The sequence below is a fragment of the Lygodium microphyllum genome, chromosome 8, assembly GCF_053477565.2.
Source record: "Lygodium microphyllum isolate KBCC chromosome 8, Lygodium_microphyllum_v1.1.10, whole genome shotgun sequence".
Taxonomy (NCBI): Eukaryota; Viridiplantae; Streptophyta; class Polypodiopsida; order Schizaeales; family Lygodiaceae; genus Lygodium; species Lygodium microphyllum.
Genome location: NC_141142.1, coordinates 153,478,812 through 153,506,765, shown reverse-complemented (window position 1 = coordinate 153,506,765; position 27,954 = coordinate 153,478,812). Strand labels below are relative to the sequence as shown.

The following is a 27,954-nucleotide window of genomic DNA, read 5'->3' as shown; positions in this document are numbered from 1 at the left end:
AGACAGTGAACAATATACATGAAGACAGAGAGGAAAGGTGAAGAATCGCGCACGTCATAACCGAAATACTGTAATTCCGGCAGCTGCATTTCGCGTTTTTAACGACCCACATGCTCCACAGTCTTGCCTGTGTACTCCTACAAGAAAACGGATTCAAAGATATGGAGTACACAGACAGCACACTCCCAAACTGGTGCAAAGATGCCACATCTGAGCAGAAACATAATTTGCCTCTCAAAAACCCTCTCCATAAATTAGACTGCAAACTTTATTCGGCTGCTAATATGAAAGACCAAAAATCACTACCCTCTTGATAGACGGACTGTTACGATCGGCTGGTCAGAATATAATGGGGTTACATTGTGAAAGAGGCTTTTCTACAGTTGGATAATATGTCGACGGTGACACAGAGCTGCTATCACGAGTAACTTGACGGAACCCAATATTAATAGCACTGTAAGCAGAGGAGCTACAGACCTCATCTACAAAAAGTTGCCATGCTGGCTATTGCAGTATGAAGATCAGACTTTCTGTACATCTCACAGCTCTTGGCAGTTATACAGTGACTCTCATGTTGAATCTTCTACTGCATCTTACAGTTGGTGCAGTAACAATGCAATGCACATAGACATACAGCTTCAGAGATTGCCGGTACAGTCACATTGCTGCTGTAATGGACGAATCTAAATTTCAAACTTGGAGTATGCATCTGCTCATCCAGTTCGGATAACCTGCCCATGCAGTCCCAAACCTCTGGCTCAATTGATTGAGCATCAAAAGCAATCCATGCCCAGCAGCTCCCGTGTTTTTGGAGAGAAGAAGACCAAACCCCAAAACTAGAAACTTCTTCTGCAATCCAGGATTATGTTCTCGATTCATCATATCCATGCTAGTGATCCACGATCATTAGAAGGTTGAGGGCGGCCACGGGTAGGGGTAGGTGGCCTCTGGGTATTTAGCTCCTGCAGAAGGAGATGACAAGGTCAAGGAGGTAACGATCCACTGTTCAACAATTGAAGTCGGCCACGTCAAAAAAGAATAAAATCTGGCTTGCCAAGAAGTAGAAACATACCTGCATCCATGTGTCTTCCAAGTGACCATCTGGTGATGTCTCTGGTGACGTGATGGCAGGAGGCAAAGGATGTATCAATTTAGGAACAACTATGAGATCCCTTCCCAATACCAAGATTGCCCCTGCATTGTTTGCGGTGCCTGCAAAATAAAAAAGGAGAATGCTTGATAATCTGTAAGAAAGAAGTGGTGCAGGCAGACTTAACAAACGAAAACGAACAATACACAGATTTACCACAATAGTTGGTAGCAGAAAACAAAGTGATAAGGTGGCCCTGGGCAAAGCGTTCAAAACCATCCATTACGCATTCATGTGCCCTTACAATAAGCTGCAAGTCATTGTTCTTGCAGAACTCCAGCACGCGATCAGGCTGCAAGATGTAGTTTTAAAGGCACAAGTACAATTACATGAGGTTGTATGAGGCGCATAAAAATCATGCAACAAATGTTTGGCAGATGAACGGAAAGATAATCAACAATAAGAAAGCACACCCCAAAAGTGACTAAACCAGGGCCTCGTGCATTAGGTCGCAGACCTTCTACACTGTCGTTTTCTGTTGGATCAGACCTATCAATAAGGGCCAAAATAAAGCATCAGCAAGTGACAATACTCAGACGAGAAAAAAGCCACAAAAAATAATCACAGGTTGTCACATACCATAACAAGTCCATTAGCACTACAGATCCTGTTTCCATAGTTATTGGGCGTTGCAGATTCTCTATTTGACTAACATGATTTATTGAGCGACCAATTCCACCATGCATGCAAATAATTTTTTTCTCAATAAGTGCAGCCAAAGGTAGCCAGTCAAACAGCTGATTGATGCGCCGCCAGACCCAAATTCCCTCTCTCTCACCCTGTGTAAATAAATCAGAATATCAAAAAAAAAGAGTATGTAGGCAACTTAACAAAGGTTAGAAGACAGCAAAACTGTCCTCAAATAATTGTGCTCATGTAAAGAAAAATCTTCCTACAAGTGCATTGACTGCATAAAACCTGGAGACAAACTTTACCAAGCGTTCAATACACTCTATTCGGAAGCCAAACAGTGCATTGATATCAGCAGCCTCGTGATTTCCTCTTATAAGATGTACATTTCGAGGATACTCGACCTTCAAAATGCAGTGCATTGGTTAGTCAGCTATGTCAGACCCATTTACATATCGCCCACATTGCTGTGAAGTCATTTCAACACACCTTAGTATTTGAATTGAAGCCCAAGTTGACTGATAAAGTATCACCTTAAGTGCAAGAAGCAGTGTAATTGTTTCCAGACTATGTTGTCCTCGATCAACGTAATCACCCAAAAAGAGGTAGTCAATGTATCTACACCAAAAGTAGATGAAGGTATATCAACAAAAAACTCGTATTAAAGCAATCAAGTTCAAGGCAAGATCATGCCGAAGTATTAACAGTCCTGTCATAGATCTGAGCACAATAAGAGATCTAATTATTGAAATTATTTTTAAGTGTCAAGTTCGGAACCACGATTGCTGCCTTTTTAGATGTTTAGTGGCTGTCTAACCCCTGACAGCTCCTGCAACTTTGATTGGGAAACTTTTGCTTTCATGAAAACAGATCAAGAGACATGATGCCAAATGATTGTTTACATCAGAGATCCTGCACTACCGACTTTGAAAATGTGCATCATTAGACAGTAGTCATCCAGTGTCCTCAACCCGAATGTTGGCACAGTTAAGAGGACCAAAATTGCCATTTTGTTATCAGAATGGCATAAGACAACTCTACTAGCCAAACCAAAACCTAGCGAGTGCAGAGTTGTAATCCCACATGCACATGAAGTAGATTGTTTAGGTTGGACCTGCACACTCTCCTAATGGTGGAAAATAATCTCTTGGCCTTTGGAACAGCCACTGAAGCTCACTTCAACAGAACATGCTACAAACCTTGACCACACACACACACACACAGAGCTGCAAGCCCAGAGACACTTTCCTAATAGTTGAAAATAGTCTCTTGGCCTAATAGTTGAAATAATCTCTTGGCCTTTGGAACAGCCACTGAACCTCACTTCAACAGAACATGCTACAAACCTTGAACACACACACACACACACACAACAGCTGCAAGCCCAGAGACACATTCCTAATAGTTGAAAATAGTCTCTTGGCCTTTTTGGAACAGCCACTGAAGCTTACTTCAACAGAACATGCTACAAACCTTGACCACACACACACACACATACACAGATGCAAGCCCAGAGATTTATCAATAACGTGCAGACTATCCAGACTACTAGAGCACAGCTATTGTGGGAAAACATATAGAGGTTGCAGCCATTACTGGTTGATTCGCAAAACAACCACATTCAAGCATACTAGGATTGATGATACCTTGGACTAATGCCTGCATTTTCTCCCCTTCTGACATGGCTTTAGAGCACCAAGCCCTGATCTTGGTGGATAGCCTAGGATGACTTCAAGATGAATCGGATTGCAGACTTTTTAAGTACAAGAAACAGATGGACTGACACATAAAACGGCAGTTTGCTGGGCAACTCCTCCCTCCCTACCATTTTCTGCAAAAGAGCCCTAGAGCAGCCCAAGTAGAGCAGACCCATAAGGTTTCTCTGTTTGTGGCATCTGCTGCGTTTTCTTTCCAAATGCCAACTCAATGTCTAAATAGTTGTGCCAGCTACATTTTCCTGATTTGGAGCTATTTGTTCAACCTGTAGAAAAGGTTATATGGCAAGCAACCTGCCATCAGGTGCTTCAGCTTACACCACCATCAGGAAGCAGGTCATCAACTTACTTAGAGCATAGGCAACCAGCAGGAGGAGGTTTTTGTTAGGCATGCAGCCCATCACTCTCCCTTAATCTCATTTTTGCAAATTTCAAGTCTTTCAGCTTGCTGCCCACACCCCAGACGCAGAGAACATCGCAGTCCAAGCTGGCCATTGCTGTCTACAACAGTCTGACGCCTGTTTCCAGCCTTACCCACTATTTGGAGCTGATTTCAGCCTGCTGACTACTACTGCTGGTTTTCCCTGCTGTCACCAGCCAGCCACATCATCAACCAGCCTGTGTTTGCTGTCTGGTGCCGCTGCCTGCACAGTTTTCTCTCTCCTCAGCTGTCACCTTCTCTTATAGGCTGTCACCCAGCCTTTGCTGGCTGCGTTTGGCAGTTTTCTCTCCCTGCAGGTGTCACCCAGCCTAAACAGGCTGCGTTTTGCTGTTTTCTCTCTCCTCACCTGCGTTTTTAGTCTTTTTCTCTCTTGCACTACCATTAGCATCAGATCCAGCCTTCCTTGGTTGTGCTTGCTGGTGTTTGACATCCATGGCTGCTTTGCTACATTTTGGGATCTGTTTGGAGTACGACACACTCTCCAGCTCATTACCCCTACCCTAATCCTCGAGATACAGGAGTTTGTGGTACAATCTTCACTCTTTGCATAGTGTGTTTGGTTATTCACTTCATTATTTTCTATGTTCATTGTCTCTGAGTTACCCTAACCCTAACTGTGTTCTGTGCTATCAATTTGTGCTTTGTCGTACAATTGGTATTGTGTTTTTGTGTTTAGAGTATCCCATCACATGGTATCAGAGCCAAGTTCTCTTTGAGAAACCTTAGACTTGATAGAAGAGCTCATCCGCAAAAGCAAGGACAACAAAAGGTTCAGATGACATCGAACACCGACACACCACTCCAAACTCCACAGCCAAGCATGTCAAGAAACGAGCAAGAGTGGCCTCCTAGCTTACCCCTGCTAGATTTGGCATGGGTGGAGAAACTTCGGACTACCATGGAGTCCATCGACCCTATGAGATCTCAACCACTAAGTACGGTCTCATCCTATGCATAGGGCTCAACAGCAAATTGAAGGTAAGCTTGAGTTTCCTCCTTTAGATTTGGTGCACAGAACTATTGACCATGCAGGTACAACAGAATCTCCACTTCGGACTGGCCATCCTCAAGTGGATACTAACACAGATTACCAATTCTATCTTACTTCTTTTCACCAATGCCAAGTATGCACAATCTCATTTCTGATTCTATGTTATCTGATTCTTCTATTCCTCATGGTTCGAGAGATCCTCTTGAAGAAGGGGTAATACATAACATCTTTCGGTTCGGAAGTAATGAAGAAGATAGATATTTCTTTGAAAACTCTAAACAAGGTAAGAAAAGAAGCAAGAACTTGTAAGTATCCCTTCTCTTTCTTTTCCTTCAAATAATTTTGGTTCTCATGGTCATATTGAAGTAGGTACATCTCATTTTGTTGCATTTAATGGACAAAAGGAACCAATGATGATTCCTATATCTTCACCCATCACAAATCCATTTGGGCTCACACCCATCCCTCCCTCATCTTCCACTACACATTCCTTTCATACCTCCATTAAGTACACCTATGTTTCCACTACACACCACACCCAGGGATTCTCCACTAGGCATAGCCTTTAGGACTTCTTTCTCCTATTCGGGTGGTGTACCAGTGATGGAAGATTATCCTCCCATACACACTTTTGAGTTTTCCTCCTCCTACGCATTCTTCGAGTGTGGATCATTTGGTACCACAGTTTGCCACTATGGCTTTACCAAGTGGACCACTTGGTAATTCTATTGTGCCCCAGCCGACTCTTAGATAGGGCTACCGTATCCCAATGCCTCCACCTCCACATTTGACACCTTAAACACTTTTGTTCCAGTGTCTCCCCAACACTGAGGGAGATTCTCTTGAAGAAGGGGTAATACATAACATCTTTTGGTTTGGAAGTAATGAGGAAGATGGATATTTCTTTGAAAACTCCAGACAAGGTAAGAAAAACAAGTAAGAACTTGTAAGTATCCCTCCTCTTCCTTTACCTTCAAGTAATTTTGTTTCTCATGGTTATACTGGAGTAGATACATCTCATTTTGTTGCATTTAATGAACAAAAGGAACCAATGATGTTTCCCACATCTTCACTCCATCACGAATCCATTTGGACTCCCACCCATCCCTCATCTTCCGCTGCACATTCCTTTCAACCTCCATTAAGTGCGCCTATGTTTCCACCACACACCACATTGGAGGGTTCTCCATAGACACAGCATTTAGAACTCCTTTCTCCTATTCGAGTGGTGTACGAATGATGGGAGATCATCCTCCCATACACACACTTTTGAGTTTTTCCCCTCCAAAGCATTATTCGAGTGAGGATCATTTGGTACCACAGTTTGCCACTATGGCTTTACCTAGTGCACCACTTGGTCATTCTATTGTGCTCGAGTTGACTCTTAGACAAGACTATCAGGTCCAGTGTCTCCACTTCCACATTCGGCACCTTATGGAAACACTTTTCCTCCAGTGCCTCCGCAACAATCTGCACTCATTGAATATCAATAGTCTATTTTTGCCTACACTACTTCTTACCCCCCTCCTTATCCTCCACCATCTTATCCACCACCACATCACACTTATCCACCTCCACCGACACCTCATGGTTCTAGCTCCTCATCTACCAAGAACTGATTCAACGACAAGACTCCTTTCATCGTGTCTAACTACACCACTAGGTCTAATTTAATGAGGCATGTCTTAGACTCCTAGAACCTATGGAATCTTGTGCAGGGGTTGGAATCCTAACCCAATCCCGCACTTATTCCATACGAGATTGTTCACTCATGGAAGGCTTGTAATTCCTCCACTATAGTTGAGCTAATCCAAGGCTTACTTCTTGACTTTCATTCTCAGCTTCAACATTTCGACTTAACATCCAAGAATTAGGCACACTTGACTGACCATTATGCGGCTCAAGATAGGACCCGTCGCATTAATCTTGACCATGAGCTTCAAATTTTCACCATTAATGATAAGGATAACCAAGTTGTCTGAGTCTCAGCGACTCCTCGCTAAGTTATCTACGACGAGGGCTCCTAAGTCCCCTAATGACCAGGTCACACTATTCCAAATCAAGCTGCCAAGGAAATACTTTAACTTTGTGCAATAGGTCATCTTGATGAAGCCTGACGAAACTAAGAGTAAATGCGACGGATAACACACACAGAGTAGAGAGCGGTAGAGAGAAGAGTGAGCACGACACATGATGTTCGATACAAAGACTAGTGTACCTCTTTAGGTTTTAGATAGATATATATGAAAGAACAAATGTGCTAAGGGTGTGTTCACACCCGTGCATATGTAAAAGGCACGATGGGCCTTTATTCCCAACAACCTCCCATCTGAAGGCAATGTGCCTTAAGAGGAGAAAAGAATCAGCTAAGTCTAGATATGTACAAAGCTGAAATGCATATACCTATTCAACTCCCACGGAAATGAGCAAACCGCTCTACTGAAAGACCCTTCGTGAGAAGATCTGCAAGATTATCATCTGTATACACTTTAACAAGCTCAATGCTCTTGTTGTCAAGTACACCTCTAATGAAGTAATGCTTCAAATCTATATACTTCGTCTTTGTATGAAAGACGAGATTCCGTGCTAGAATGATAGCACTCTAGCTATCACAATGGAAAACAGATAACTCTGTAATGTCAAGCTCTCCCACCAAACATGAAAGCCATAAAGCCTCCTTGCATGCCTCAATGGCAACCACATACTCTGCCTCTGTAGTAGACAATACAACACACTTTTGTAGCCTAGAGATCCAAGAGACTACTCCTCCTATGAAGGTAAACACATACCCAAAAGTGGATTTTCTGTTGTCCGCATGACCAACATAGTCTGCATCTGTAAAGCCAACGGCAAATGTCTTCTGCCTTGAGATATCTCATAATATCTTTCACTGCTTTCCAATGCTTTTTACCAAGGTATACCATGTATCTACTAACCACTCCCACTGCAAAAACAATGTCAGGACTCGTAGCAACCATAGCATACATCAAACTGCCAACAGCTGAAGCATATGGTATCTTAGCCATTTCAACCTTCTCATCATCAGATGTAGGGTTGTCCTCTGCACTGAGTTTCATATATGGAGGCAATGAAACACCAATTGTTTTCCCTCCCCTCCATATTGAAACGTTGCAAAACCTTGGAGACATACCCCTGCTGAGATAGATAGAGTAATCCTTTTGGCTTATCTTTGAGTATTCGCATGCCAAGAATGTGATTTGCATCACCAAGATCCTTCATGTCAAAGTTGCCATGAAGACTTTGCTTCAGTGGGTCCAAGGCATGAGTATCCTTGCCAGCAATCAATATGTCATGTCATAAGACTGTGACAACTAGTACCTTTTTGTTGATTTTTTTATTACATATTTTATTTGGTTTTTCTTTTTGGAAGAATCCCTCTTGAAATCTAAACGCCTAAGTTGCATGGCCAGTATGTGAAACAGACAGGAATGTCTAGTGAGTCAAGACTGGAAAGTTAAGGTCCAATATAAGTCTGGAAGAGACTGATGGCAATGTAGATTGACAAGCCTGGAAGAGACTTGTGAAAGTGTATATGAACAAGTGTGTTCAAGAACTAGCCTGGAAGAGACTAGTTTAAAGTGAAGATGGACAAATCTTCAAGAGATTAGTCCATGTGGAGTCATCAATGGAAATTCACTTTCAGTTGAGCTACATTGCAAATTTGGATGTAGCCATAGTCTGCAAAGATGTTCAGAAGACTAGTGGGGATGCATGAAAGCAACTCCTAAAAGTTAGGGAGTTACTATTTTTGGACCCCAAAATCTGTTCGCGTCATTATCTTCGTTTTTGCACGAGGATTAATCCTTTGGTCTGTGCCGAGATTAAATTTTGAACCGAGGATGGAGAATTTTAGACCGAAAGGTTTAAACAGGAAAATTATTACATGTATGCCATGTGTCACAATTTGGGCATAAATTCCCAAAAGAGAGAGAGAGAGAGAGAGAGAGAGAGAGAGGGCAACACAAAAACGAGTTTCAATGCATGGGGGACTCATTTGGTGAAAGGGAGAAGGATTGCTGCAGACGGAGAGCTCTTGAGAGCTGGTCTACCCTGTCTATGATGCACAGAGGACTGAGCTTGCTTCCTACTCTCTCTCTCTCTCCCCCTAACAGTATGGTTATGCTGCAGAATCAAGGGCCTTTCTTCTGATTCAGGTTCAGTTGTGTGGAATATGTTGTTTTTGCATGAGGCAAGAGCCTCCTTTCTCCAGGAACAGGAGTAGTTGTATGATGTCCCAGCAGGGACAGGTGAGGGTGGTAACCTCACCAAGTAAGTGTCTGAAACAGCACTCAATCAGTACTGTTTTTTGGACTATTCAGAGGTTAATTCAGAGCCCAATTGATGTCAAAGTCAAGGGGCACTTGGCCCAAATGATGCAGGACAATGCAGGGAGCAGTATGAACTGAAAACAGATTTCAGAACAGATCTGAACGAGTAATTACAATGGGCTGAACAGTATAGGGAACAGTATGAGTTGTAAACAGGTGTCAGAACAGGTCTGAACCAGTAAATACAGCAGGCTGAAATGGTCAATTCTGCACTCCAACCAGAAGTTTCAGACTTAGGCAGAGTTTCCCCTCTTGGTTAACTTATTTTGGGTCAGTAATTGTACTGTTATGCTGTCAAATTTCACCCAGAATAGGTGAAAGACAGCCCATTGTACTTTCTCTCTTTTTAAAATAAAGAAATACCGCAAGGGGCGCCTGACTTAGGGGCCAACAGGGTGTCTATGTCATAACAGGAGCATTCTAGCTTCATGTATGTCTTCTTGATTCTGTGTCTTTAAGTTCAGGTAAAGTGGGCGACTGTTAAATTGGGTGAAAGCATTTATATATTTTGGTTGTACACTACCGCCCTTCCCAGTGAACAGGCCGGTTGCATGTCATCTACATACAGAACCAAAATAATCAGGTTGTCATCTACTACCTTCTTAGTATACAAGTAGTGATCCACTTGACTTCTATGAAAACCTTGAGACAACATAAATGTATCAAACTTATGATATCATTCTCTTGGTGCTTGTTTCAGCCCATTTGAGTTTACACATCATCTTCTCTTTCCCTTTTGCCACAAACCCTTCAAGCTACTGCATATATATGTCTTCATACAGATCACCATGTAAGAATGCAATCTTTGCATCCATCTATATGAGCTCCATATCTTCAGCTGCAACCAAGCCCAAAATGGTTCTCAATGTAGTCATCTTGACTATAGGAGAGAAGATCTCATCAAAGTCAACCCCATGTTCCTTCTTGTACCCCTTCGCAACCAATCTTGCTTTGTACTTTGACGAGGAACCAAAAGTGACCTTCATCTTATAAATCCATTTACACGGAAGGATTTTCTGCCCTTAGGCAACTGCACCAAGTCCCAAGTGTCATTTTTCTGAAGAGATTTTATCTCTGACAACATGGCTTTATACCATTTCTTCTTGTCTTGTCTGTCCATTGATTCCTTGAAGCAAGATGGTTCACCACACTCTGTCAACATGACATAATCAGCCACATTGTTTGCACCGGGAACGAATCTATCAAGTTGTCTAGTAGACCTAGACGATCTCCTAACCCAATGACAATTCTTTGCTGGCTGTTGAGCCTACAAATTTCCATTTTCAGCTTGCTGTCCTAGCATTTCAACTTGCAAATCAGCATTAACAGCTTGATGTCCTGGCTGTTCTTGCACATCCAGTGGCTCATCATTATGGGCAATGGCTAGCTAATCATTTCAAGCATTATTTTCTACATTTACAGATTCATTTACAGTAGGTATTTGCTGCTCTACAGCGGGCACATTCCCAGAATACAACCCTACGGACCTCCTCAATCTTTTCGAGTTGTTTGTGTATGCGATCTTCTCGGAAGATAACATCATTGCTACGTACTACTTTTCTTTTCTCGGAATCCCATAATCTATACCCCATTTCACCCTTCTTTACAGGACTTTGACTCAGGTTTAATGTGTTTTTCTTTACAAATGAGCACAAAAGCCTTGCAACCAAACACTTTCAAGTAAGCATATGAAGGTGGCTTGCCCAACCACGCTTCTTGAGGGATTTCCCCTCCCCCCCCCCCAAAGACCTGTTCGGTGACCGATTAATCAAGTATACGGCTGTCATAATAACCTCTGCCCATAAACCATGAGGTAAAGCAATGTGTGACAGCATCGTACGGACCTTATCCTATATGGCCCGACTCATGCGCTCTGCAGCTCCATTTTTTGGGATGGATTATGAGGGATAATGAGCTCCCTCTTTATCCCTTTGCTGTCACAAAATCCCTTAAAGGCCTTGGACACATATTCCCCACCATTGTCAAAGTGAAAACACTTAAGTGTCTTATCAATCTGATTTTCAACCAGTACCAAGAATTTTTTAAACTTGTCAAGCAGTTCGTTTTTGCTACGAATAGAGTAAACCCATATCTTCCGTGTAGCATCATCGACAAAGGTGACCAAGTATTTCTTTCCCCCTAAAGATAACCCTAGTATCTGACATACATCAGAATGTACTAACTCCAAAGGAGAAGATTTTAACAAAAGAGACTTCTTATGAAACATCTGTGCATGTTTACCATGCTCAAAATCAACATAACGAAGACAGGTAAGCAACCCAACGAGAAAGCACTTTCATTCCAAGATGACTCATGTGTCCCGACCGACCATACCACAAAGAAACACTTGTCTACTCGCACACGACAACATGGTCACGCACACTAGATACAAGGAGAGGATACAAGGTATCACTTTTATAACCTCTGGCAATCACTCTAGATCCCTTACAACTCTTTTAATTCCCATTACCAAAGGTGGTATAAAATCCATCGTCATTTAGCTACCCTGTGCTAATCAAGCTCTTCTTGAGCTGAGGTACATGCTCTACATGCTGAAGTGTGAAGAGAGAACCATGCTGAAACCGCAACTACACACTACTAATACCTGCAATGTCACATGCATAGTTGTTCCCAAGATGAACAACACCATGTCGACCCCCTGTATAGTCAAAAAACCACTCACGATAAGGGGTGACATGAAAGGAAGCACCTGAATCTAGAATCCAAGTGTACATGTCATTATCCATATCTGCAAGTAAAGCATATGTACTAAAGTGTGAAGAGACAAAGAGTACGTTATTCCCATTGTTACTATCATGAGTGACTACATTCACCTCTTCAATTTTGACATTGCTCTTCTTAAGCTGACTCTCTTTATTCTCTTCCTTGCTATCATCTATCTTCTTGCGCTTTCGTTTCTCTTTCTCTAATTTGTAGCAGTCACGTTTTAAGCGATCCTTCTTGCCACAATGATGGCATTCAACATCCTTACCACATGATTTACTGCATCCCTTGCTATCAGATTTGCCTTTTTGTTGTGATATGCCCCTAGTATGCAAAGCACTCGAAGACTTACTGGATGCATTGTTTTGTCGATTCATTTCTTCCATGAGTAGAGCACTCTCTGCATCAACATACAAAAGCATCGCATTAGAATTGCTCATAGCAATCCTGAATGTATCCCAACTCTCTGGCAGAGTGCAAAGCAAGAACGTAGCCTTAAATTCTTCATCAATCATGCACTTCAAGGCAACCAACTGGCTGAAAATGGAGTTAAACTCACTCAAGTGAGTAGACATTGCTGTAACCTCTTTCATATGCAAATCCATAAGCTTTTTCAGCCAGTAAACTTTGCTTACGACACTCTTCTAGGCATATAGTTCTTCTAGTCGAGTCTAAATAGCATAGGCAAAATCCAAACCTTCAATGTTAAACAGCAAGACATCAAAAATCGATAGCTCGATAGTTGAGCGTGCAAGATCATTTAACTCATCCCAGTCTTCCTATTCCATATCTGTGCGCCTTGCCCCTTTGGTCTTAATCGGCCTTGCCTGCTTCTTCTCCAACAGGATATTACAGCACTGTTTTTGCCAAACTGCAAAGTTATGTGCTCCTTCAAGCTTCTTAATGTGCATGAGATGATTGCTATCACTGCTGCCAACCATGATTTTCAGCCCAAATGTGACCAAAAAATTCAGCAAATATAGACCCAAACTGTCACACAAGTGACCAAGGTACAAACAAGTACCAACCAGCAATAAATAACTACGTAAAAGCAGAAATTTCAGATCTGCAAATAAATTTTCAAAAGCACTAAACCTTGTGCTATAGCACTCCACAACTCATTACAAGGACAAATAAATCACATTACATGAGAAGTCCCAAGTTTTAGCTGCAAAATCTGTTGTACATGTACCCATGGGCACAAAATTTGTTCAGAAGCACTAAACCTTGTGCTACAGCACTCCACAACTGATTACAATTGTTCCAAGGACAAATACATCACATTACATGAGAAGTCCCAAGTTTTAGCTCCGATTTCTGTTGTACATGTACCCATGGGCACAAAGTTTGACACGCACGGTCAAAAGCCCCAAAGTTTTTGTGCTCAAAGCATCAACCATACATTTGCACTGTCTCTAAAATGCATAGAATAGGCCAATTTTTCCAAAATAGAACAATTTCAGTAAAGCCCCCAAATTTTTCCAAATGCCAAGTGTCCAAAGTGCATGGAATTAAACCCTCAAAATACCACCTATTATTCACCACCCACATGGTGCAGATCACAAAATTGTGAAACATCTTGAGTGAGTAGCAAATTCTATGATGGAATTCTGAGGACGTTGGAACATCTTTCAATCTATTAGATTAGATAAGCATGCTGAACACTCACTCACAATGGAGAAAACAAATAAAATCCAAAATCTATTGTAGACAGATCAGGCAACACTCAAGACTAGTGAGTGCATGCATGCCTGACGGAGGAAATTAAGCCTCAAGACTGACTGACTGACCAACTCCCAGTAAATATATGAATATTAGACCCGTGAGACCAGAATAAATGCTGAATAAAATAAAGCTGTGCGCCAAAAAACTGGTCCAACTAGCCAAACATAAAACATAAAGATAATAGAGCTCAAGGGAATTGGGAAAATGCTGCATCATCTAGCGTGTTTCATAACTGGTACACTTCCAAGCGTTTTTTTTTTTTTTTTGGTTGGGGATCAGGGCTAGAACTCTGCAACTTAAAGTGCAGATCCATAAGTTTGTTATTAAAAGTAATGCACCGATAAGGTTTGCAAACCATGTGACACTGAAATGGAACTATCAATAGATGATTTACAGGAACAAAGATTACATCTTTTCCTAAAGATCACACCCTCTCTGTCATGTGCAGGCTCCTAGTTCACATGAAAGAAAACATTATCTATCTGATGCAGACTTACGTTATATCTCCTGCTGTTGAGGGAGATCCATATTCATCAAACAGACGCATGAGATCACCAAACTGCCCATGCAAATCGCCAAATATTTTCACCGGTGCTCTGAGTTGGAGAACACTAGGTTCTTGAGCGAAAATTCTCTCAGCAGCTTCACACAATTCAGAAATCTCACTGCAATCAAGGATAAACTGCCTTCTCACCGGAGGTTTCCAGCCACGAGGTTTTAACAGCTGTGCAATCACCTATAGCACATACAGGTGAAATGTACTTAAATAAATGGAATAGAGACATGCTTGCATTGACATTATGGACAAGCTATCTGTAGTGAATTGTTGTACGCTCAGCATACAAATCAGCACAGAATAGTAACCAAAGGCACACACCTTACAAGAAATGCTTACATGATGTAAAGGACATACTACACCAAATGTATGCATGACAGAAACTCCTAACCTAGTACTGTTTTCAATGTATGAATGATAGACACTCCTTACCCAGTACCATTTTGCAATATAAGATGCTCAAAGTGATACTAAAATTAAATAACACAAAGGAGCCCAACATAAATGTCTTTCCTAAGTCTTTTGTCTCAGTAAAAACAAGGCAGCTCTAATATAGAATGTCACCTTTTTTGGAATACTGTGGACAGACATTTGCCTATCCAGCAATTTCCTTGCAGTAGTAGCATTGTCTGGAGTTCCATGGCTCACACGGCGTCCTTCATTTTCAAATTGGTCAATGGACAGCTGCCTGACCAAACCACCCAAAACACCCCCCGACTCTGCAGCCACAACCACCTAAAGTCACGAGCAGATTAATTTCTGCCCAAAAAATAGACTTGAAGCAACTAGGAAGATGTAGGGCTACACAAGCTTTACCGCTCTATGATGCAAACGCACATCTGCAGGCATTAAGCTGTCAGCAGAACTTGGATGAACCTTACTGGGAGACATTGATGGAAACTTGTCAGCTGGTATCCCATCTTCAGCACTATCTTCTTCAAATTTGACTTCATTAAGCTTTCCATTTGTTTGGCGTGCCTTTGCAGCAGCTAAGGCTGCACTGATGGCCTCAGCTTCTGCTGCTGATGCCTCCACTAAAGACTCCACACCTTTACTTGGTCTCCTAATTCCCCATGCACATTATTAGTGTGTTTCCAAGGGAAAAGTGATGGAACTGGTTGTTAAGCCCATGTTGAGTCTCAATCAATATAGAACATTGATATAGTTCTGTGAGGAGTTTACAATTTGTTAGAACTCACCTTTGATGACCTTGTAACATGGCACCCTCTCCCCCAGAATCCATTGAAACATCCCCATTCGTGGATGCAGTCACAGAACCACCAGCTGCAACAGTATCAGGATCAGTGTGTTGTGATGCTGGCACTTTTGTGCGCCCATCTAGATAACTGGGCCTTCCATTACTGCCAGGCACCAGATGGGTTGAAGTGGCTGTTTCACCAGCAGAAAGATCCTCTGCTACTAACAAATCATCCAGCAGGAAACCTATAGAAAAACAAAATGTCTCAATGAGATGATCCTAATGCAACTTAAAAGCACATGCTTGTATAGAAACCAGTCAAATTCCCTCAAGAAAGGAGAATGAAACCCAGGAAAACAGATAGAACTCTTTGCACAGTTTATTCAAAGAAAAAGGGACATGTCTCAGTTCAAACTAGCTTACACACGTGTGCCAATGCAAGATGTGGCAATATGCTTGCAAAAAATGTAATTAGAGAAAACGGTATCTTCCGAAGTGTTTAGAGGTTTTGTGGCCATAAAATGAGTGTTTGTTCTCAATTTCAACCACGGTATTTTATGAAGGCTAAGAGCCAGGTCCTATGAGGTGAGGGAAGAGTGTTAAAGTCTCTACTACTGTAGCATCCATATCATCTTCGGCCCATTTGAAGACTGCTTTTTCTTAGGATGTTGATGCATTGAGCAACTGCAAAATGTTGCACCGATGATATAAAGGCCCAAAAGACAAAACAGCCACTGTGAGTGGATGCTAAGACTGTGTAGCACTTACACCAAATATAAACTGACCTACTTGGGAATACCGAAGCACTGAATTAATGCCATTCTGGCAAGGTCAATGTTTGTGACTGTATGACAACTCTGCATACTGCAAAAGAATTATCAACAAAGCATTCTACAAAATGCAATCAGCACCTTCCTATTCATCTAAAGCATCTAAAGGTCATCACAAGGTCTGCTAGCAAGCCTGAGGCAAAAAATTTAAACACGACACTCCTAAAGCCACTACTAGCAGTGCACAGCTATGCATTAAGTGATAGAACTATTTGTATAGCACATGTTTGACTTTCTAAAAATGGCATCTCCACCTAGTAGGGGCATCAAAGTGTCTAGGTCAGCATTTCTTGTTACATTTTGGGCAAGTTGGCTAACCACCATTCACCCCACCACATGCAACCCACTAGCTCTTCAGGTCCTCATATGGCAGTCTGACATGGACTGTCTAGCAATAGCATCTCAAGTTTCTACTTGTGAGCTCACCAAATCTAGGGGCATCAACACTTACGGCAAGCTAACCCATGACCCTACTTCGAGCAACCCACTTACGTTTTTGGGTCCTTGTGCAAGTACCGCATGTGGACTCTTTGGGAGTGGCATCTCAACTTGTCGGCCCAATGAGTCTAGGGGCATCAACATGCCTAGGACTAGCATTTCTTGTTTTGAAAATTGCCTAGAAGCTGATGACACTACAACGTGCAACACACTTGATCTTATTTAATAACCTTGCATGAGTTGTCTACTTATAAACCCCATGTCTCTTATCAACTCAATCCAATGAGCATGGAATGATTGTTTTGGCTTGACATCAAAAACTATAAGTTTCTACTTGACATCATGGAAGCATAGTGGGCTCAAGACAAATTTGGGAGATTGGGAGACAAAGGGAGTGTGGTTGGGTGTTTACAACTACTTCACATGATCATGTTTAGTTAGTAACAAAACAATCTAAAGCACATACAAGAGAATGAGGACAATGATAATACTTCCACTATAGTTATCCCAAAGCAAGCCATTACACGCAATCACAAGAAGTTTGAGTCAATAGCCAAGAATAAACAATGAGCAAGTAACAAAGAGTGAATTAACATGTTAGGAAGCCAAAATAGGTACTTTGCATGGGCTACGAATGTGCGAGAGTGAAGAGAGTTGGCATGCAAAAGAACTGGGAGGAATGACAATGAACACTTCCCTAAATAAACCTAGAAGATACTTAGTAGTATACATATTTAAAATATTACCACTTGATACTCAATAATTCACGGGTACCAAGAGATTCAAGAATACAATGAGATAGACCTTGTAGGTTTATACTTGGGTAAACCTACAAGGTACTTGGTAGTATACATATTTCAAATATTACCACTTGATACTTAATAATTCAGGAGTACCAAAGCATTCGAGAATACAATGAGACAGCAATCAACAATGTACTAAAACCATGAGTGCCCAATTCTACAAATACTAAATGTGAATAGGAAATAGCACAAAAAAGACTCCTAACCAATCAAGCACGAAATGAAGAAAGAACTCCCCAAAAGTAGGAACTAACCAATCTCCAAGATTAGTCCAAGCACAAGTATCTCAAAGCTCCAAGAGGGGTTGAGAAACCACTTCTTCAATTTACACACTTCATTTAGGGTTTCGCACAGACAGCCCCAAAAAGGGTTGCTGTCCACATTTTTGGCCATTTTTTCGTGGGCACCCACCCTAGACAGATTATGCCTATAAATAGGCAATCACTTCATTCATTCTTCGCTGACCTCTCTTTTCAATCATTCTTCACCATCTTCTTCAGTCACCACCACCACTTCCCTTCTCTCACCAACCCCTTCCACTACCCTCACACCCCTTCAAGAGGACATTGCGGTTTGTGGCTCATGGCTGCCTTCACCCTTCCTCTTTTGCTTCAAGTGATCCGTTCCACATTATCGAGTTTTGTGTTTTGGTGCATCCTTTTGACCAACGTCAGATCTATACAACCAGTGAAAGCATCTACCTTGCGTTTTGCATCTGCGGAGCATCTCCACCAACAAGTATCATCTTCCCATCTCGTGTCACCCTAGTATTTGCATTTGGAAGTTTGAAGGGCCTCACATTCTAGCATCATCATTCTCTTGCTTGGCATCAACTTTCCTACACAAGCGTTAGTCTCCATCTAATGGCGTCAACATTCATATTTGCATTTGGCAATTAGTAGGCATCTGGCATTTGTGTTTTGCTGCCCATGTCACTCCCCTCCATCAAGGAACTGCGGTTCACTCCCTCGTCAACCAACGATCATCTTCCACATCTTTGACAACCTCAGAGGACTGCAATTTTTGCTCCCTCAATAGTTGTCCTTCACCTTCCAGTGATTACTTCAATAGCCCCCTGCCCAAAGGATTGTGTTTCACTCTCCTCATTGTACAAATTTCCCACAGTTGTTGCCTCCTCATTCAAACAAGGTAGTGCATTTATCTTTTGAGCTTCGGCTCCAATGTATCAACTTTTCTTCTCGTAGCATGATCCAATGCATCATCATTGTGTTCTTGTTGTTTCTAAGTTTCTCTTCTCTCTTAGTGTTTGCAGTACACACTGTTACTCCCTGCAAACCCTATTGTCTCTCTGCATTGTCGCTTATTTTTAACATGGTATTAGAGTACACATGTTTTTTGTGACATGGTATCAAAGCACAAGAGCTCAAAAAGCTAAAGAATCTTTTCATCAAAGAAGGCAAAGACAGGTTGCGGGTTCGACATCATCTACTAATTTCCCTCTTCATTTCCGTTGCATCACCAGAAGACAGAGATACCCTTCTCTTCCTCTCCCCCACCCACCCTCCCTTTTATAAGACGACACTTTGGTGCTATGACTTCTCCATAGGCAGATGGACAAACCACTAGGTGCTCTTCTTTTGGCATCACCGAAACCCCCACCGATACTTGCTGCCATGGACCTTTGCTCCCTATCCTACCGGAGTATATGCATCTAACCCTAAGCACTCGTTGCACCACCTCTCCCTTCTAGGCCACAGAGTTTATTCTGCACCAACTTTCAAATTTTTATGCTCAAGGCAATAAGACACATTCGATGAGCACTAAAGCCCTTTCAAGCCACAGGAGGATTGACTGGTACCATGGCCTCCTCGCGACCACCGCAATGTGCTACAGAGGTTGCTTCTACTTCTAAGGTTTCAAGAATGCCACTTCAACAACCCGCAATTCTACAATCCGCTCCCCCAAGAGACAATGATTGTTGGATACCGTCCCCTCAACAATCCACTCCTTCAAGAGACAATAATTGTTCAGCACCTTCTATTACTTCGACTCCACAGTTCACTCCACTAAGAGATGATGATCGTTGCTGCCATTACATTACTGCCAGGCACCAGATGGGTTGAAGTGGCTATTTCACCAGCAAAAAGATCCTCTGCTACTAACAAATCATCCAGCAGGAAACCTATAGAAAAACAAAGTGTCTCAATGAGATGATCCTAATGCAACTTAAAAGCACATGCTTGTATAGAAACCAGTCAAATTCCCTCAAGAAAGGAGAATGAAACCCAAGAAAACAGATAGAACTCTTTGCACAGTTTATTCAAAGAAAAAGGGACATGTCTCAGTTCAAACTAGCTTACACACGTGTGCCAATGCAAGATGTGGCAATATGCTTGCAAAAAATGTTATTAGAGAAAACAGTATCTTCCGGAGTGTTATAGAGGTTTTGTGGCCATAAAATGAGTGTTTGTTCTCAATTTCAACCACGGTATTTTATGAAGGCTAAGAGCCAGGTCCTATGAGGTGAGGGAAGAGTGTTAAAGTCTCTACTACTGTAGCATCCATATCATCTTCGGCCCATTTGAAGACTGCTTTTTCTTAGGATGTTGATGCATTGAGCAACTGCAAAATGTTGCACCGATGATATAAAGGCCCAAAAGACAAAACAGCCACTGTGAGTGGATGCTAAGACTGTGTAGCACTTACACCAAATATAAACTGACCTACTTGGGAATACCGAAGCACTGAATTAATGCCATTCTGGCAAGGTCAATGTTTGTGACTGTATGACAACTCTGCATACTGCAAAAGAATTATCAACAAAGCATTCTACAAAATGCAATCAGCACCTTCCTATTCATCTAAAGCATCTAAAGGTCATCACAAGGTCTGCTAGCAAGCCTGAGGCAAAAAATTTAAACACGACACTCCTAAAGCCACTACTAGCAGTGCACAGCTATGCATTAAGTGATAGAACTATTTGTATAGCACATGTTTGACTTTCTAAAAATGGCATCTCCACCTAGTAGGGGCATCAAAGTGTCTAGGTCAGCATTTCTTGTTACATTTTGGGCAAGTTGGCTAATCACCATTCACCCCACCACATGCAACCCACTAGTTCTTCAGGTCCTCATATGGCAGTCTGACATGGACTGTCTAGCAATAGCATCTCAAGTTTCTACTTGTGAGCTCACCAAATCTAGGGGCATCAACACTTACAGCAAGCTAACCCATGACCCTACTTCGAGCAACCCACTTACTTTTTTGGGTCCTTGTGCAAGTACCGCATGTGGACTCTTTGGGAGTGGCATCTCAACTTGTCGGCCCAATGAGCCTAGGGGCATCAACATGCCTAGGACTAGCATTTCTTGTTTTGAAAATTGCCTAGAAGCTGATGACACTACAATGTGCAACACACTTGATCTTATTTAATAACCTTGCATGAGTTGTCTACTTATAAACCCCATGTCTCTTATCAACTCAATCCAATGAGCATGGAATGATTGTTTTGGCTTGACATTAACTGCAAATGATTCAAAGTCTGTGATCCATGAGTTTTTTCATTCCGTCTCTCTCATAGAGGGGGATTCAAAGGGGGATGTACTCTCTTTATCCTCAAAGGGAGCTTCTACTTCTTCAGCTTCAGAGGGGCCCTTTCATCTCCACCCTCAAGGGGGGCACCTCCTCATCATGAAGTTCGTCACTACCATTTACTCTTTTGGAATGGCCGTCTTCGAACAATCATTTCTCTTGATGATTCCAAGGATCTTTAAAACTCGCCTAGATCAAGGCCTTGGAGGTTCAACCGCGACTTGGTGATGAGGCCTTTGAAATCCTTCTAACATGGAGTTACAAAGCTAGTGGCTTCTCTCCCGCAATGGAGTCGGATTCTACAGTTCAGCTCATCTACTATTCCTTACTACAAGTTACCTTTCAAGTGGAAATCTTGGATCTCCAAGATCCTCTTCTTCATCATATCTCTCTTCACTCTTCTTTCTTCATTCCTTTTTGGACCTGAGAGGGGGCGTTGAGAAACCACTTTTCCAATTTATATACCCTAAATTCACACTGACAATCCCAAAAAGGGCTTGTGTCCACATTTTTTGCCACTTTTCAATGGGCGCCTACACAGTTTGCACCACCCAGATAGAGCTTATACCTATAAATAGGCAGTCACTTCATTCATGCTTCGTTGATCTCTCTTTTCAATCATTCTTCACTACCTTCTTCGGCCACCACCACTACTTTCCTTCTCTCATCAGCCCCTTTCACTATCATCACACCCCTTCAACGAGACATTGTGGTTCGTGGCTCGTGGCTACCTTCACCCTACCTCTTCTACTTCATGCGCCCTGTTCCACATTATCAAGTTTTGCATTTTGAAGCTTTCTTCTACTTAGCATCAATTCTACACAATTGGCAACAACATACACCTTGCGTTTTGCATATTCGAAGCATCTCCACCAGCAAGTGTCATCTTCTTTCCATTTGAATTTCGATGTCACCCTGGTATCTGCGTTTGGCAATTTGGAGGACTTCACACATTCTCGCATCATCACTCTCTTGCTTGGCATCAAGTTTCCTACACAAGCATCAATCTCCATCTGCTGGTATCGGCATTCATATTTGCATTTGGCAATCAAGAGGCATTTGGCATTTGTGTTTTGCTACCTAGGTTACTCCCCAACATCAAAGGACTGCAGTTCACTCCCTCGACAACAAGTGATCATCTTCCACATCTCAGACAGCATCAAAGGACTATAGTTTGCTCCCTTGATAATCGTCCTTCACCTTCCAATGATTACTTTGATAGCCCACTGCTCGAAGAACTATGCTTCACTCCCTTCACTATTCAAATTTCCCACAAATACCACCACTTGATTCAAACAAGACAATGCAATTATCTTCTGAGCTTCAACTCTACTATATCAACTTTTCTTCTCATAGTATGATTCAGTGCATCATCACCATGCTCTTGTTTCTTAGTTTCTCTTCTCTCTCAATGTTTGCCATACACACTGTGTGTTACTCCCAGCAAACCCTACTGTCTCTCTACACTATCACTTATTTTTGACATGGTATCAAAGCATACCTGTTATTTTTGACAAGAGGAACATCCAATAGACTTCAACCATATATGATATCCAAAAGACCATGCAATGTTGAAGAAGTAGAATCATGTTCCAAGCCACTAAACAATACAAGGATTCAACACTCAAATCACATCCCAAGCACCAATGCTATACTCCTCAAAGGAAATGAAACAAAAAGTACACCCATAGGCACCGAACACAAAGTACACTACAACACAAGTCAAATATCTATGCTGATTCACTAATTTGCCCACTCAAATACTACTTAAACCCCTATTCAACTCATAGTCTTACAGATCGATCACTCCAAACCCCTATTCTCTTCTTAAACTGAACAGAACTGTAATATTCCTTTTTCTTTTATACAAAGGGAGAGCAAAATGAATTGACTCCAAAGGACACTTTGTGACAGGACAACTCAAAATCAAAGTGACTCTTATATCTGATCATATCTTCATTCATAACATATTGCATGCATACCTCCTCTAAGCCCACCATACATGTATATAGAGTTCCCAACAGATGCAGCTGCATGACGACAACGCCTGGTGAGTTCTGCAGAAGCCTCTCCACCAGCTGCATCTGCACTATATCTTCCGATACGAGGGTTTGTTACCACTCCTTTCCTATCCAACCAAGCACCAGCAGCCGTATCCAGCACTGCAGGAAAGATCATCACACAGTAACACCTGTACTTCGTATTTTTCCAATCCAAACCTATAATTCCAGAGAATCGTTAAACAAGCTATCTTATTGAGCCAACCTGCAACACTAGAGCCATCCTCAACCATTCGCCCACCTCCTAAAGCTCCTCCAGAAACATGCAGTCTTGCATTCACAAAAGCCTGTTCAACAAGGAAGCAAAGCAAGTAATTAATGCAGTTCCACAAGACAATAAACGGACAACCATAAAGCAGACTTGAATAAAGGTTCAAGAAATAGACAAGCTTACAGCAGCATGTTGATAACGAGGTGAAGGAGAAACTCCAGGTGCAACAGCCCATTCCCAACGTCCATCTCGATGTTTTGCAAGGCCATAAGCAGAGGAAAGGGGCTGCATATAAAAGCATCAACAACACTAAAATTAGATCAAAACATTATAAACTAAAACAATCACTCAAGCTCTGAGAACTGGTAAAAATCCAAAGCTCAGCTATTCGATTTGCACCCATTGCTTCTTGACCTATGAACCCCTAGGGTCACAAACAGTACAGGTCATAAAGGCTACCTTTCATGTGAGAGCTAAAAGAAAAGTTAAGTTGTGAAACCTATGTGACCTACAGATAAATACTATGCAGAACCACTATAGCATAACATAAACAAAAGAAGTCTACTTAATACCATAGAAGGTAAGACTATAAAAGGTGTGTATTTTTAAGGCTTACCCAGATTTACAGGTTAGTAAGCACAACAATTGCTGAGAGTCAGTTCAAGGTCTCATTACTGGGTTTTTAGAACCAACAAAATGCAAACACTAACCCAGCGTCAATTAACACGTTAGTCTGGACCTGCCTAAAGCTAACTGCTCCATGTTAAGAACACTTGCCCTAAGCTGATCTGCTAGCAGCTGGTTGGAATCTGTATTGATATCTAATGCAACTTGAACTGGGATTTCAGCAGATGTCAAACCCAAGGTTGCAAAGTGAGTGTGGCACCCTGAGCAAATTAATAGAAAAAGCACTCACACTGTAGATAGTTAAGCATCAAAACTTTTTTATTTCATAGGAATCTGCATTGATAACTAATGCAACTTGAAATGGGATTTCAGCAGATGCCAAACCCAAGGTTGCAAAGTGAGTGTGGCACCCTGAGTATATTGATAGAAAAAGCAATAACACTGTAGATAGTTAAGCATCAAAATATCAGAACACCTTGATGCTCTGGGAACTAGCTTGTCTAAGTTCCAGTAATTAACTATTCAACATGTCAGGTAACGTAACCAATCAACATGTCCGCCTGACTTGGATGCTGTAATTCCAAATGTTCAGAAATCTGCAGGATGACGTCCCATACTAGCAAATCAAAAACTTCTAAGTCAAGCACCAATCTCATTTCTTTAGGCACATAGTACAACAAAAACATTCAACTTATCTGGGATTCTCATTAGACAAAATATTCACAATGTTATGGCCTCTATCTATGGCGTTATCTCAGAGAGGTAGAAGTTCATAAGTCTAAAAGAGCACGTCAAGCAATCGAACATTCTGATTACTCACCACACTTGCAGCATCCCTCCCACCACATAACAAAAGAAGGCCATCACCACGAGCACTTGCAGTGGCATACCTATGTCAAAAGAAGGAGTTAATAATTCACATGCAGAAAAATGTGATCGTAACTTTAGAAAGTTCAAACATGTTCTAGTACATGCAAGGAGGTGGACATTCTCCCTCTGGTTCAAGCCTTTTCCATTCGTATGGTTTTGCTGCAGTGTCCAGAGCCCATACATCTGCGCGTGGAGATTTTCCTGCAAAGACAGTAAAACAGCTTTCATGACCTATTTTACAGCCAACACATGCTTTTTTTTTTTTTTTTTTTTTTTGGGGGGGGGGGGGGGGGGCCGGTGTTAAAGGGATCAAGGACATAATACTGAGGATCATTGTGACAACTGACCATCATTTCCCCCCACAGAAAGAAGATACCGCTGCCCAACCAATGCCATTACATGACCATACCGGGGACCAGGTCCTTGGCCCTGTACCACCACCCTATCATTCAAAGACTACTTGCTCAGAAAACTGTGAACTACTCAATGACCCGAGATATTTCACTCCCAAAAACCAAAACATATTTGCTAACCTGTGCCACCTTGCTCTTGGCTGCGTCAAGTCAAGAACATGAAGATCCTCCGATGACAGCCCAGCTGTACCAATGCCACCCTAGGAATTTGAAACGAAAAACTAATTGGTAACGAGCCTGATAGAGTTTTACAGCAGAAAGAGGAACCTTACAAGGAAGCACATACTTGAATAACAACCATTGTACCCACTGCTGTGGCTGCATGAGCAGCTCGTGGAGATGGAGGTTCTCCAATAGGATGTAGCCTGCATAAGTTGTAGGAGGGGAAAAATACCACCATATCGGGATATGAGTACGTGTACACAAAACTTCCCACCCTGAACTTCCTATGCAAATTGCAGATGTCCGATTGGTCATTATTTCTCATGTGTGCAAATTTACCTCGTCCATTTATTTGAAAGGATGTCATAGCAATGTACATCAGCAGTAGCCCCTGCTAACCCTAAAAGACAGAGCTTTGTCCGTAAAACCTCTGAGAGAATCCCCCAAAAATAAGAAATTGCTGAACTGCCTTAAAATAAAACAGGAGACCCTTACTGATGCCTGCATTTCCACTGGGACTCTGAGGGCCAGTCTGAGCAGCACTCCCTTCCAATTCAGTTGCACCCCCAAAAAGAATAAGACAAGGGCCAACGTATCCAGGACTTCCTTCCTCTCCCACTCCCGCAACTGCAGTTAATGTGTGCCCGCATCGAGGGCCTGGCCCATCATCTTTTTTCTCAATCACAGCATTGATAACTCTGTAAGGCGGTGCGGGCTTGGGACCAGCCGAGGGTAGTGGATGCGGTTGTTGGTGCTGGGGCTGATTCTGGGGGGATGCAGGTTGAGCCTCGGGCAGAGCCATCTGTTGGGAATAAGAAGGAGGCGATTGAGCCCAGGGAGGGAGGGGCAAGGGCGATGCAGGCATTTGCTGCTCGGAGGTATCGACATCCATGGCGGCATGAGCTTACGTACGGCACGTGGAGGGGGGCGGCATGCGATCCGGAAATGGAGGGAGCTGCATCGAGGCGGGACGGCGAGTGGCGAGGATGAAGCGGCCGATCTGTAAAACCCTAAGGGGGTTGCAGGGTGGCAGGATGGATTGAGGAAGAATGACGGTAGCTGCAGGGAAACCCTAGCGGAGCGGGAGGGTCGTCTCTTCTGCTTGCCGGATGGCTAGAAAAGGAGCAGCAAGGAGTGCAGAGGAGCAAAGGAAGAGGAAGAAGACGGGAAGGGGGGAGAGGGAGAAGGAAAGGTATCGCAATTTGCAAAAGTTCAAAGCCCGATTTTCCATTCGTCGTAGAATCCGAACGGGCCCACTTAACCCGGGTTACCGTAACCAGGCCCGGCGCTCTCCCCTAAGCTCGGCAAACAAAAGGCCAGCAGCCCCGGGGGCCTCTGTCTGCCACGTGCATACAGCCCGGAGGTTCGGATCCGGTTCGGTGTATCACCGAGGCTGTCGCAAAATGCTCGGAGGCGGTAAAAGCGTTCGTGCTGCGGTGGTATCGCCACAGCCTCCCTCCCGCTCTCATATCGTTTTTTGTCGGAAGAAGAATCTTCGTGCTCCTGCGTGGAAAGGCCCCTTCACACCACCGCCGGTCAAAACCGTATCCGTGCTGTGCTTATAGCGCACATGCAACATATAGTCCCACTACACCCCATTTCGTGGTGGCCTCCGCATAGATAAGGTTAAAGCGGCCAACCTTATTGCACGTTAACTTTCACCCAAATGTTACAAAGGTCGTATAAAGGTTAACTACATGTCTTTTAAATTATCATTATTTATTAAGCTCGGGAAATCAAGTTCTAATCAAATATTATACGAAGCATGTAAGATTATATTTAAGTCAACTCTAGGCTTGTGATAAAGCATAAGTTATGTCAAAAGAATCATGGGGAAAGAGCTTGACATATCTCCCCTTTTTATGTACTTTAAAAACATAGTTTTGTGAGAGAGTTGCATAAAATTTGGGGACCAAGGTGCGCTCCTATACTAGACTTGTGTGCTTTTTGCCTGAGTTTCCCTTCAATCACCACTACATAGAACATCCTCTAGCTTGCCCGCCATATGTGTGTTGGCTATCGAATGTCTTACATACAAACTTATTTTTACTTGGAAATCAACAATTTAAAAGAATGGCATCCATATGAGTCAATTGACTTCTAGCACATTTGACAATTTGACTTCTTGATGAGCCTCATTGAGCTAATGTGACTCTTCAATATGAAGATGATAACTCGATGTGATTGAAATTTTTCTCAAAGATAAGCCATCAAACCTTCTTTGAGCATTCTGAACCTCCAATCATACTTTGGATGCGAAACAACATATGTTGGTGCATTACGTGGTAAGTTTAAAATAAACAAGTTTTGCAAGTTTATGCAATGTATTAGGAAAATTACAAACTTCATTTACAAACCATAAATTCCAGCTAGCCTTTTGGCCATGACATTTCTAAGAATATCTCTAAAACATACTTGCAAATCTCTAAAAGATCAAGCATTCTTTGCTTCAAAATGGTAGGTGGTAAATTGGAGAGAGAAAAATGGCATGGTTCACAATCTCCATAA

At 42.3% G+C, this 27,954-nt stretch overlaps 1 protein-coding gene across 1 annotated transcript; it reads right to left on the bottom strand.

The window, feature by feature from the left end:
• Positions 1-56: 56 nt before the first annotated feature.
• Positions 57-26,615, bottom strand: LOC148033017 (serine/threonine-protein phosphatase BSL3-like). Its single transcript, XM_087683722.1, has 21 exons — positions 25,942-26,615; positions 25,786-25,846; positions 25,571-25,649; positions 25,405-25,484; positions 25,219-25,313; positions 24,973-25,072; positions 24,822-24,891; positions 23,558-23,659; positions 23,369-23,450; positions 23,086-23,265; positions 15,482-15,725; positions 15,099-15,345; positions 14,847-15,017; positions 14,224-14,462; positions 2,314-2,398; positions 2,086-2,184; positions 1,730-1,929; positions 1,564-1,639; positions 1,307-1,442; positions 1,073-1,212; positions 57-962 (listed from the first exon to the last, which is right to left on the bottom strand). The coding sequence occupies exons 1-21, from the start codon at positions 26,336-26,338 to the stop codon at positions 879-881; spliced, it is 2,967 nt and encodes a 988-aa protein (XP_087539848.1). The 5' UTR covers positions 26,339-26,615; the 3' UTR covers positions 57-878.
• Positions 26,616-27,954: the final 1,339 nt, after the last annotated feature.